General features: G+C 41.7%; 1 protein-coding gene across 2 annotated transcripts in view; it reads left to right on the top strand.

The window, feature by feature from the left end:
* The window catches only part of NEK9 (NIMA related kinase 9), a 30530-nt gene that overhangs the window by 7226 nt on the left and 11195 nt on the right, over positions 1-12109 (top strand). For both annotated transcript variants that reach the window (XM_063117881.1, XM_063117882.1), the window contains exons 5-11: positions 669-774; positions 3203-3334; positions 3646-3756; positions 4481-4545; positions 6612-6662; positions 7616-7808; positions 11150-11294. In XM_063117881.1, coding sequence (XP_062973951.1) covers positions 669-774; positions 3203-3334; positions 3646-3756; positions 4481-4545; positions 6612-6662; positions 7616-7808; positions 11150-11294 — 803 coding nt within the window. The remainder of the gene's footprint in view (positions 1-668; positions 775-3202; positions 3335-3645; positions 3757-4480; positions 4546-6611; positions 6663-7615; positions 7809-11149; positions 11295-12109) is intronic.

Here is a 12109-nt window from a genome sequence, read left to right as displayed (position 1 = left end):
ATTTACTTCCAGGAAAGTGAGTATAGGATTGTAGGGTGCTTCCAGACAAGGCTTTTATTGTGCCATCATCCTGCTTCATTCACAGAATTTTATGGTGAGTCCAGATAACATATTCTTTTGCTTTAAGCTCTCCTATGTTTCCCACCACTTCTATCTTTTTTCTTAATGTGGAAGATCCATTAAATCGGAAAAGATGGAATATCTGCAAAGTGCCATCTGATTACCAGCACTATGACCGTGCTGTCTGGAAGCACCATAGCTTCAGTATAGCTCACTGTGTTTTTTCAGTGCTTGTACTGAAATAACCCTAGAACAAAGTTTTTAAGCACATATGATTTGGAATTTTTTCTTTGGTTTTAATATCTTTGCATTATATGTTATATGGGGGGAGAATAGGTTAGCCTGTTTCTAAAAACTGAAAAATAAAATTATTATCAGTGAAGACAATGTTAGTGATATAAAATTACATGTATAAAAGTGAACATGAGGTTTTATATCCTCATGTGGCATAACACAGTTTAATTGATAGATATTGCAATAAAAATCTGAGACTCTAGGCATAGAGAGGAATAAGATACTTGCTTTCAGAGTAAAGGAGGAATGTCAGCATATTAAGTCTTGTGCCTGGTGACTTGAAGAACTACATCAAACAATTCTTTCTTCTCTAGAGATATAAAGACACTGAATATCTTCCTCACCAAAGCAAATCTTATAAAACTGGGTGACTATGGTTTGGCAAAAAAGCTGAACTCTGAGTATTCCATGGCTGAAACTGTAAGTGTCTGCAGATTTAATATTTTGATAGAATAAATTCTTCATTAATCTGTTTGGTATTTTATGTGTGTGTGTGTGTGTGTATTTTGTTAGGAGCTTGAGATCAGTTATTGTTTGCTTGCTTCCTACTCCCCTTCTGAATTACTTAACTCTCATTGGAAATATAAAATATTCTACTACTTTGGAATCTGCTTTTAGGATATTAATTTAATTCTAAAACTTTCAGTTCAGTAGATATTTTTTTCTTGGCAGATATACCTAGATTCCAAAATTTTAACTGCTGATTTGTATTAAACTACCTTTTGAGATAATTTCTAAACATTCCTACATTTTAATATTTCTAAACAATGTTAAAGGAGTTCTTCCTTCAAATTATTATTATTATTATTAGTAGTAGTAGTAGTTACTATTTATTTCATTTCTATACTGCCCCATAGCCAAAGCCCTAATTGTTAATAGCATCTGCAATTTCTTCAGTCTTGAAGCCGTTGTTCCTGAGACTATTATTTGTTTGATTTAAGCTGCAATCTTGTGCATATTTACTTGGGCATAAATATGCACAAGTAAACATGCACTCGATGGGGTTTATTTGTGAGTAAACATGCAAAGGATTGTGCTGTTTTTTTTAAATTTATAGTCTACCTCAGTGGTTGAGTTGCACTGGGTCACTTTTGGTTTCTTTAAGCTGTTTTGTAATATTGTGTAATATCTCCTTTCCTAATTATTATTACATACAGTTTTATAATTGAGCAAAATTATTCAGCAAGGATCTAAAATATTGTGTGATCTCCATTACTGAGATGTATAATGTATAACATCCATCCTCTAGAAACTAACTTTGAATCAAAAACAGAAACCTTGGGCTTGGTGCCATTCCACATACTACCGAATGCATTACTGATGAAGAGCTGTGGCCAGTCCTGGTTTCCCAATGAATATGCCTATGTAATACACCTATGTAATACACATGTTAGTCGTTAGATGTACTTTTAAAATAGCTTACCTATGCAACTTGAATAAATGAAATGTGTGAAGTACTGTTTATTTATTTATTTTTATTTATTTAAGGATTTTTATGCCTCCATTCAGCCAAAAAAGGCTCTGGCGGCTTACAGAAGTATTTCTTGACAGTCCCTGCCCACAGGCTTACGATCTAAAAGACATGACACAAAAGGAAAGGGGACTGGGAGGGAGGAGGAGGGGGGGGAAGGAAAGCAAATTCAGGCACTACAATCTTAGTTGTAAAGTTCAGCAGTTACAGATGACAGCAGGAGGGAGGGGGCTCTCAGCTGGAGCTGGAGCCAGGCACAGTGGAGAGGTGCCTGGCTGCTGCTACCTCCCTCACTGGTTGCGGACTTACACAATCAAGTCTTACAATTAGTGCTACTTCATTTAGAGTAAGAGTGCCAGACGACTTGTGGTCCTCTGTATGTTTTTTGCCTACAACTCACATCATCCTTCATCATTGGCTGTGCTAGCTAGGGCTGATAGGAGTTGTAGGATTGATGGGAGTTGTAAGCCAAAACATCTGGATAACCACTAGTTGTCTACCCCTGATTTGTAGTATGGTTCATGCAGTTTCATTATCTCTGGGCTGTCTCTATGTGGGGAAAGCCCCGGGGTGCTTCTGCGGTGGCGCTTATACAATGCAGCAACCACTGCGGATCCATCCGGGAGCTTTCCCCCAAAGCTCCAAAGTAAAAAAGTTCAGGACTTACCCCAACTTTTTTCTCCAGAGTGAGGCAAGGACAGCGCATCTGCCATCTATCGCTGTTCCAAAGTCATGGCAGAGGTGTGGCTGGGCAGATGGCAATCCCTGATTGGTCGCTGTCTGCCCAGGCAGGGGAGAGGGAGCAGGCCAGCGAGCAGAATGGCTGCTGGAACGCCCCTGCGCTTCCTCCAGCATGGAGAGAAGTAAAGTTCTCTGTTCCTTTGGTGGTGAAAGCCCCACGGGGTAAGGGGGGGAAACCAGGGAAGGACGGGTGGTGGTGGCGGTGCAGGAGATGGCACCCCCTCCTTCAATGGATGTAAACCCCACGCTCGCTCCTTGGTGTGAGGAAAGCCCCACAGGAGCGAAACTGAGGGGTTTTGGGGGCTCACCACAATGCATTGTGAAGCAAAATATATTTCCAAGACTTGATTTGAAAGAAATAACTAAAACTGACTATAGATTGCACGCCCAACATTTGGAGGGTTCCAAGATTGGAGCCTGTCGTCTTTCCAAAGCCCTGTTGGCAAGAGCCAGGAAGGGCAGGAGCTTTTATATTGTATTTTATATTATGGTTTTATACTGTTGTTTTATACTTTGAATGGTTTTAATTTTTGTGAACCCCCCTGAGAGCTCCGGCTATTGGGCGGTATAGAAATGTATATATCTGATATCAAGGAGCTGACAAAATATCTTGAACATTCTTACTGTGTTGTGTAGTTGGTAGGAACCCCATACTACATGTCTCCAGAGCTCTGCCAGGGAGTAAAATACAACTTCAAATCTGATATCTGGGCAGTTGGCTGTGTTGCCTTTGAGCTCCTCACACTGAAGAGAACTTTTGATGCAACAGTAAGTTAAACACTATTCCTTCATCTTCCATTTTTTTCTTAAGTGTGTGTTTGCGTGGGGTGAGAGGAGAAAGAGAGAAACCCATATTTTAAGAGTGTATATGGCAGTCAGAGTTCTAAATCAATTGGATATCTCCTGCCAGTGCCTTTGGTCTTTTTCTGAAGTCTCTTTCTGATGTCCTGGGCTTATCTAAAATGTTAGTAACGTTTGAATCAAAGTGGAAGGGTGAACAACATAGATCCACAGGATAAGGACATCTTCTCAAGCAGGTTCTCCAGCTCTATTCAAATTATTTCATATTTACTTTCTAGAATCCCTTGAACCTCTGTGTGAAGATCGTGCAAGGGAACCGGACAATGGAGGTTGATTCCAGTGTTTATTCTCCAGATCTCATCCAGGTGGTACACTCTTGCCTTGATCAGGTTGGTGAGATACAGTTTCCTTTCAGCTTCGTTGCCTTTGTCACACAGCTTCGAAGCAAGTTGGGGAAAAGCTGCCCAAGAACTGCAGCAACTTGGAAGTTGCTAAAGCCCTCTGTGTTTGGAGTGCCATTAACTCTGAACTTCCTGCTAAATGTATAACTTTTTATCCACAGTTAGGAAAGGACTTTATTAGGTGCAACAAAAATGCCACAAAAGTGTGCAAGAGTGTTCAAGTTCTTCTAGAGCTGAAAGCTTGCACACTCTTTTGTAGCATTGTAGTCAGTGGTCTTTTGTGGCATTGTGATCAGTTCTAATAAAGTTATTTCCCAATTGGATTTTGGATATCTTATCATGGCCTAGCGCAGCTATATATGTTTTTTTTAAATAACTGTTTGATTCTCTGGGCGCTTCCAGAAGAGGCTTTTATCACACCATTTCGCTATCTCATTCACAACGTTTACAGGGGTTTCAGATCACAGGAGTGTTTGAGTCTTCCATTATGTTTTCCTATTGCTTCTTCCATCTCTTCTCATACAGCAGAAAATCCATTCAGAGAAAAAAAAACAGAATAGTGGCTTGATTCTTTTAATTGGTATTGCTAGGAAGCACCCACTAGGTTTGGGGAAATGGGGGGAAGACCATAAAATGGATCTGGCCTAAGACTTTTAATTGTTGAAAAATGATCCCTTTCCTTAGGGAGTGACCTGTCACTCACCTCTTTCAGGATCCTGAGAAGAGGCCTACTGCTGATGAGCTGCTTGAGAGTCCCCTTATCAGCAAGTGCAGGAGGTAAACAGTCATACATACTTTGTACAGCCTTCATATTGGTGCTTCCCATATTCTGTCGCTTAGATTGGCCATTGGCTGATGAAGTATACCTTGAAATAGACTACTCCTTCTCATGATAAGATGATGTTCATATATACCTTTTAAAATTAAAAAATTAAGGTAGTGCCCTCCAAAAACATTGAAAAGTACATAACACAAGGCTTTGAAATGTAAAATGTGTATATTCCGGTTTTCCCTTCCCTGAGTTTTGGCTGTCTGATTCCAGGCTTCTACTTCTTCAAACTAGTCAAATACATTGGGTTGGATCTAGTGAAGCAGCATAAGAAGGGGCTAATGGAACATAACTTTCCCCCTTTTCCTCACCTCAGCTGCCCCCTGAGAAGCATATTCCAAGGGTTTGGGGAACCTGCAGAATTATGTGGTATGTGATTTAGGGGGCTGAGGGGATCCCTGAAAACTGGGCAGAAGCACTCCTGGATAGATAGTTTGCTGGTTTAATACCTCTTTCACCATTAGCCTTATTTTGTGAATCTGCACAAAACAGTAGTCAACTCACTTCAGAGTTTGTGGGATCTACTTTATTTTTTTACTAGAACTGGAGCCAGGGTCCAAAATAGTAGCTTAGGCAAGCAAAACCACATTAAGAATTAAAAAGCAAGATGTCTTTGAGCATATGCTCAGCCCAGAAGTTTGTGATCAGTACCAGAACAAGTCCTTTCACACAAAATCACCCAACTCCTTGTTTCCCCTCAAGCATTATTTTTTTGCAACCTAATTTAGGGGAAAGGTTTTTAGTTGTTGCTATCATTAAACAGTTGGGAGTCAAAAAACATTGCCAATGTAATGCAAATCGCTCAGAGGCCTACCCGTGGATCCTGATCTACCTTTTGCCCACCCATGCTTCAGAAAATGAACATTCTCACATAATCACAGGTGATGCGAGAATGAAAATGGGGCACACACTAAGGATACTTAAAACCTCAACAACCAAAGCATTGGGCAGAGCAGTCTTAACATCCAGATCCATCTTGCTCGAGGGAATTAAGATTAGGTGGAGCTGATATGTAGTGGGTGGGGAGCGAGCTGTGTGACTGCACATGTAGCTGTGGAGAACTTCATGCATGGAAAACTACCACTGCAGTTAGTTGGCATAAATCCCTGAATTGGGATCTTTTTGGCTCAACCGGGCAGAAAATGACACCCCCTCACTGCCAGGGAAAATGGGGCTCCAATCCACACACCTTCTGCCTTGGTGAGTTTTTTATATGTATGTATCTATATCTCCTATCTTTCATTTCAGTGGAAAAAGTCAACAGGTGAAATAAATCTAAAACATATAGTCTTGGCACACTGAGGAAATACGCTGTGGGAGGGGCCGTAGCTCAGTATGATAGAGCACATGTTTTGCATGCAGAAGGTCCCAGCTTCGATCCTTGACTTCTCACGGTAGGGCAAGGAAAGAATCCTGCCTAAAACTCTGGAGTGCCGCTGCCAATCAGTGTCGACAGTAGTGGGCTAGATGGACCAGTGGTCTGACTGTACAAGGCAGCTTCCTATGTCCCTAAGTATTCCACAATGTGGATACCATGGTCTGTAGAATCGCTTGAAATCTGAATGCAGTTAAAAGACTTGCTTTAGGTTAGGGCCATACTCTTCTAGAGATCTAGCCCTGTTCTGTGGTTTGTCATTATGTCTTGCCTTATGGCCTCCAGTGATCTTTATCTGTCCACGTTCCCTTACTATCTCTTATTTGTTTACATCTCTCTGGAGAGATTCAGTACTGCACTCAAACTCAAGCATAGAAATAGACTATTGGCTACATCCAACGTCACGCGAGTGGATGTCCGCTAATGCAACAAGACTTCCCTCCTTCCTTTCCACCCCCTATACCCCACCATAGAGTCCCTAAATCTGCTTTGGACAGTCCTCCAGCTGTCCAGATTTTGAGGGGTGCACTGGCAGCTGCAGGGGTGTTAATTCTGCGGACAGATGGACACCTTTGGATACAGTGAAGTTTTTAGTAATAGGCTGATGCTGTTCTTATTGCATATTCTTTATCCTGGCAGGGAAATGGAGGAGAAAGTTGTGCTGCTTAACGGGCCAAACAAACGACCAAGGTAATGGAATGAGTTTTGAAGAGTGGAATTGAAGAAAATACGTCCCTAGGCACAGTCACCCTTCACTACTCAGTGGTGGATAACAGTGAAGCAGCATTGCTTTTAAGACATTTTCAGTGCAAAATACGACAGAGAAAACTGATCGGGGTGGGCAACAAAAATTAAAATTAAATAAAAAATAAAAAATGGCATCTGGAGTGTCTACAGAGGACCTACTAGGGCAAACGTAGCTTGTTTGCAAGTGAACTTTGACCCTTTTGGTGCTTTGTAGTAGTTCTGGAGCACTAAAAGGGACAACGTTGCTTCTCTGGGTATCTTTCTTTTTTTACAATTTTGGGGAGTAGCACAGGCCACATGTTACCCACACCTGCTCTATGATAATGATATTTCAGAGAACTAGCTTCCACTCTCGTCAACTTTGCCTTCTATTGATTCCACACAAACTTTATTTACAAATTGTGCTATATTGTCGGATTCTTCTTTTCTTCTTTGAGATGAGATTCACTTGCTGGAAGAGGATCCTTAATAGTGGAAAGACAAACATTTGCATGTATAGTTATAAAATGTTAATGTTATGAACAAAGTTGCTAAAGTATTTGTGCACTGTCTCATTCACAAACATGAAGTTTGCTCATGTCACATGGAATTTCAAAAGCCTTGCATGTGCCATCAGATTGGATTTTTATTTGCTTTATTTACTCATCTGTTCCCAAGCTTTATGTTTTAAAACTTCTGATGCTATTTATGTGGCCTTTGAACAACATAAGCATTTAAACAAACACACAAAACAAACAAAAAGCGTTGGGGTGGACAGAACCCATTAAGGCTTATGTGAAGTGTTTCTGCCTAGAATCTGGAAAAGTAATTCTCTTCCAGCCTGTCCTTTATTTAGGGGCTTGGAAAAGCAATTCATGCTAAACAGTGTCTCCGTACTGATCTTTTGTGTTTTATAGAACAAGCACCATGAATGAGGCTCCCATTGCAGTGGTGACATCACGCACTAGTGAAGTATATGTATGGGGAGGTGGGAAGTCCACTCCTCAGAAGCTGGATGTCATTAAAAGTGGCTGCAGTGCACGACAAGTCTGTGCAGGAAACACCCACTTTGCAGTGGTGACAGTTGAGAAGGAGCTGTATACTTGGGTGGTAAGTAAGTGTATGGAAATAATTTGGAGGTTTGGAAGGGAGTGGTAGAATGAACTACTGTATTCAAATTACTTCCCCAGTCATTAATCTCTGGCCTCTGCCATCAGTTAGGGACCATGGGCCTCTAGGAATTCACACCCTCTATCTCCCAGGAAGGCCATCATAGTAAGAGAAAGACCATCCTGGCCCCATCTATTGGCCAAAGAAGGATTAGCTTCAGGGAGTTCGCTTATCTCATGCCCTGCAAGGAAGAACAGACTCTGGCTCCATCCATTGGCCAAAGACCTCTTGGGTGTAGGGTCTAGAGCACAACAACTTGAACCCTCAAAGATCCACTGTGAGCAATTTGCTAGACATTTTGCAAAGTTGCTCGTGTTCATGCTGACAGAAGCCATTGTTTTGACAGAGTCTGGGATAGATGGGGCTAGGGCACCATCTAGTCATGTGATAGATACTATTCAGCTTATGCACACTGAGGATGTGGACATACTGCTTGGAGGACTGAGGCCTCTTTAGATTGCTCTTTAGATCATTGTCCATCCTGGCTTATAAAATTAGCCAGAGTTGGGCTGGGTATCTGGGCCTCAGAGGAGGTTAATGCCTCCTTGATGGATGGTGGGATTCCTATAGCTTCAAAAGAAGTAATGGTGAGGCTCTTGTGGAAGAAACCAAATCTAGGTCCTATGGTTTTAGATAGCTACCATCCTCTGTCAATTTTGCTATTTTTGTACAAGGTGCTAGAGTGTGTAGTGACCTCACAATTCCAAGTAGTGTTGGATGATACTGATTACTTAGATCCATTCCAATTAGGTTTCAGCCTTGGTTAATGATTTGGATGGGGGAATTGCAACCTGTTGGTTCTTATGGACCTATCAGCGCCTTTTGATACCATTGATGATGGTATCCTTCTGAATCATTTATCTGGGTTGGGGTTGGGAGACACAGTTTTAAAGTGGTTCCTGTCTTTCTGGGGGAGCAGACTCAGAAGATGGTGCTAGGGGATTTTTGTTCCTCCCCATGGCCATTAGCCTGTAGGGTGCCACAAGATTCCATCCTGTCCCCCATGGTTTTTAACATTCTGCAAGAAACCGCTGGAAGATCATCAGGAGGTTTCGGCTGAAGTGTCATGATACTCAGCTCTACCTCTTGTTTCCATCTACACATCCCAGGGAGGCTCTTGAACTCATGAACCAGTGTGTGGAGACTGTTTGCAGTGGATGAGGGTAAACAAGATGAAATATAATCCAGACAAGATGGAGGTACGGTGGGTTGGGAAACCAACTACTCTGGATGGAGGTTTGCAACTGGTCTTAGATAGGGTTGTATTTCCCCTAAAAGCTGAAGTGCAGAGTCTAGGAGTCTTCCGGGACGCTGTGCTAACTGGGGAAGCCCAGGTGGCTGTGGTGCCTAGGATTATGATTTATGAGCATAGGTTGGTATGCCAGCTGTGGCCTTATCTGGGAAGGATGGGCCTTGTCTCAGTTATTAGTGATATCCAGGCTGGACTACTGTAATATGTGGTACATGGGGATGCCTTTGAAGATGATCAAGAAATTTCAGCTGGTGCAGAATGCAGCTGCCTGAGTGTTAGTGGGGGCAAGGCAATCTGATCATATAATACCTAAACTGTGTTAGGTACATTGGTTGCTAGTGTGTTTCCAAGCTCAATTTAAAGTGTTGGCTTTGACTTTTAAAGCCTTAAACAATTTGGGACCAAATTACTTGAAGGACCCCCTTCACCCATATCAGCCTGCCTGCATTTTAAGTTCAGCAAGAGCGGCCCTTCTCATTTGTCCACTTGTGAGGGCAGTTAGGTGGGTGACTACATGAGAGAGAGACTTTTCCACAGTGGCCCCACACCTCTGGAATAAGTTGCCTTTGGGGGTCTGCCAGGATCCATCGTTGCAGGCTTTATAAATGACCTTGAAAACCTACTACCTTACTCTGACCTTCCCCTGAGTGTGTGTTTTTGGAATGGGTTGTAGCTGTAGTTGTATGTAATAGGTTTTATTTCTTTATACTGGTATGTGTTGTTTTTAGGATGTTTGCAACTGTTGCTGTTTTTACTGTTTTATTGCCATATAGATTTTTTATTATGTGAGTTTTATTGTTGTATGCCACCTTGGGAGGTTTCCTGCCTGGAAAGGTGATCAAGAAATATTTTAAACAAATAAATAAATTGGCCAGAGGGACTAAGGACTTCTGATTTGTGTGGGTTTAGGGCTTGTGTATGTATGCATACATGTATTATAGGGCACTTCCAGACAAGGGTTTTACGTCGTAACCACCCTGCCTCATTTATGGAATTTTACAGGAGGCTGGGTGACATCGTCCATTTGTAGCTCATGTTTTCCCACCACTTCTTCTGTCTTTTTGCTTACCATGGGAAATCTGTTAAGGAAAAAAATGGAATTGCTATGCGATGCCTTTGGATTATTAGCACTAGGACCCTTCTATCTGAAAGTACCCCTTATGTATTGTAAGCCATCTTGAGACTTATTCAATCAAAAGGTAGGGTACAAATCTTCTAAAGAAATAATCTGATAAAACTGGGAAATGGAGCTAGAGAGGTAAGAATATAAGAGCCCAGTGTATCATATGGAAGGCTTATCTAGTCCAACATTTTGTTCCCACAGTGGCCAACCCGAAGCCTATGGGAAGCCCACAGGACACAAGTGCAATGGCTCCCTCCCAGTTATGTTCCCCAGCAACTGGTATTCAGAGGCAGTATGCCTCTGATACTGGAGATGATATATAGCCATCATGACTAGTAGCCATTGATGGCCTTATCCTCTAAGAACACTAGCTCTGTTGTGTGCATGGAAAGAAGGATGAAGGCAGTGTAGAATGAACCTTACCTAAGTCATATTTAATATATTTAATGTTAACGAAGAATTTTTAGGTACATTTTGAAATCGTATTACATCCCTGTTGATGGCACAGTTCTGTTGATGAGCAGAGATGTAGCATGCCTGTCCTTGTTGTTTTTTTGCAACCTATTGGCATATAAGGGATGATAACACTTGTTACCTGCAATCTGAGAATTCAGCCTTTTCTTGCTTAAGGCCAGGATCCAAAGCACTATGCATGCACAGGGTTTGTTCAGCTCCCTCCATATGGCAGTTGAGAGACATTTGCAGCAACCCTCCACAGGATGCATGAGGCTACTGCTGAAAGAAAAATCAGCCACTCTCCCCTATGTGTGTGCATGTGGAGATGGCATGTGGCTCCTAGTCAAAGTATATATTGTTTCTTTCTTGGTTCCTTTGCATCAGAGTTATGAGCAATACTCCTTGGAGCTATGGTTATGCCTTTCTTTACTGTGGTTTGGTGTTTTACAGAACATGCAGGGGGGCACCAAATTGCATGGCCAACTGGGCCATGGAGACAGAGCCTCATATCGGCAACCTAAGCATGTGGAAAAACTGCAGGGCAAAGCCATTCGCCAAGTGTCTTGTGGAGATGACTTCACTGTCTGCATCACAGGTAAAAGACAGATTAAATGTACCAAAATTTTGCTGTGGAAGAACTGAAACATTGACTGGGTTCAGACAACACAATAACCAACGGCAGTTTAAATAGATGACAGTTGGTTATTTAATCCACCATGGCTTATTGTGTTGTATGGTGGGAGATCTTTAATCAGTGGTTGGTTATTTGGCTGAAATAACCAACACTGTGCAGAGTTGGCTATTTGAACCACCATTGGTTATCGTCACAATGAGGTGCAATGGGTTAAATAACCCACAGTGCTTTATTTAACCCATTGTGGATTTCTGTTGGGAATTTTTAAATTCACAATGGTTTATTTGCCCAAAATAGCCCAATCTGATAACAGTAAGGGTTATTTAACCCATTGTGTGTTATTGTGTCGTCCATCGATCACTGTGGGTTATTTTGTTTGTCTACAGAGTCAGGTATAGTAGCTTCTTTTTGAAATAGTCCATGATGCCTTGCCTGGGGAGAGGAAACTGCTGCAGTACTGTGAATGCTGTCCTTCTGGCAGGAGGACTGCAGCTAAGACAGTGCGTGGGAGGATGAGTCAAATTATGCACAGTAGCTTAATAAGTTACAAATGGTAGCTTATTAGCTGGTTTATGTGGTGATAAATCATGAACTATTTAAAAAAGAAGCTACTGTGTGTGGTTTATTAATCCATCATGGATTAAAGTGACATCGAAATGCAGCCAGTATATCGACTGAATGATAAAATATCCTTTGCTAGCAAAAGAGACTGAAATGTTCAGGAAAAGGTAAAATACAGGTAACCTGCAGGGAAGACAAGCCTGCAACTGCTGTTA

This window comes from Elgaria multicarinata, chromosome 2 (genome assembly GCF_023053635.1).
Source record: "Elgaria multicarinata webbii isolate HBS135686 ecotype San Diego chromosome 2, rElgMul1.1.pri, whole genome shotgun sequence".
Classification (NCBI taxonomy): domain Eukaryota; kingdom Metazoa; phylum Chordata; class Lepidosauria; order Squamata; family Anguidae; genus Elgaria; species Elgaria multicarinata.
The sequence above is the reverse complement of the archived record's forward strand: the minus strand, read 5'-3'. Positions and strand labels throughout refer to the sequence as shown.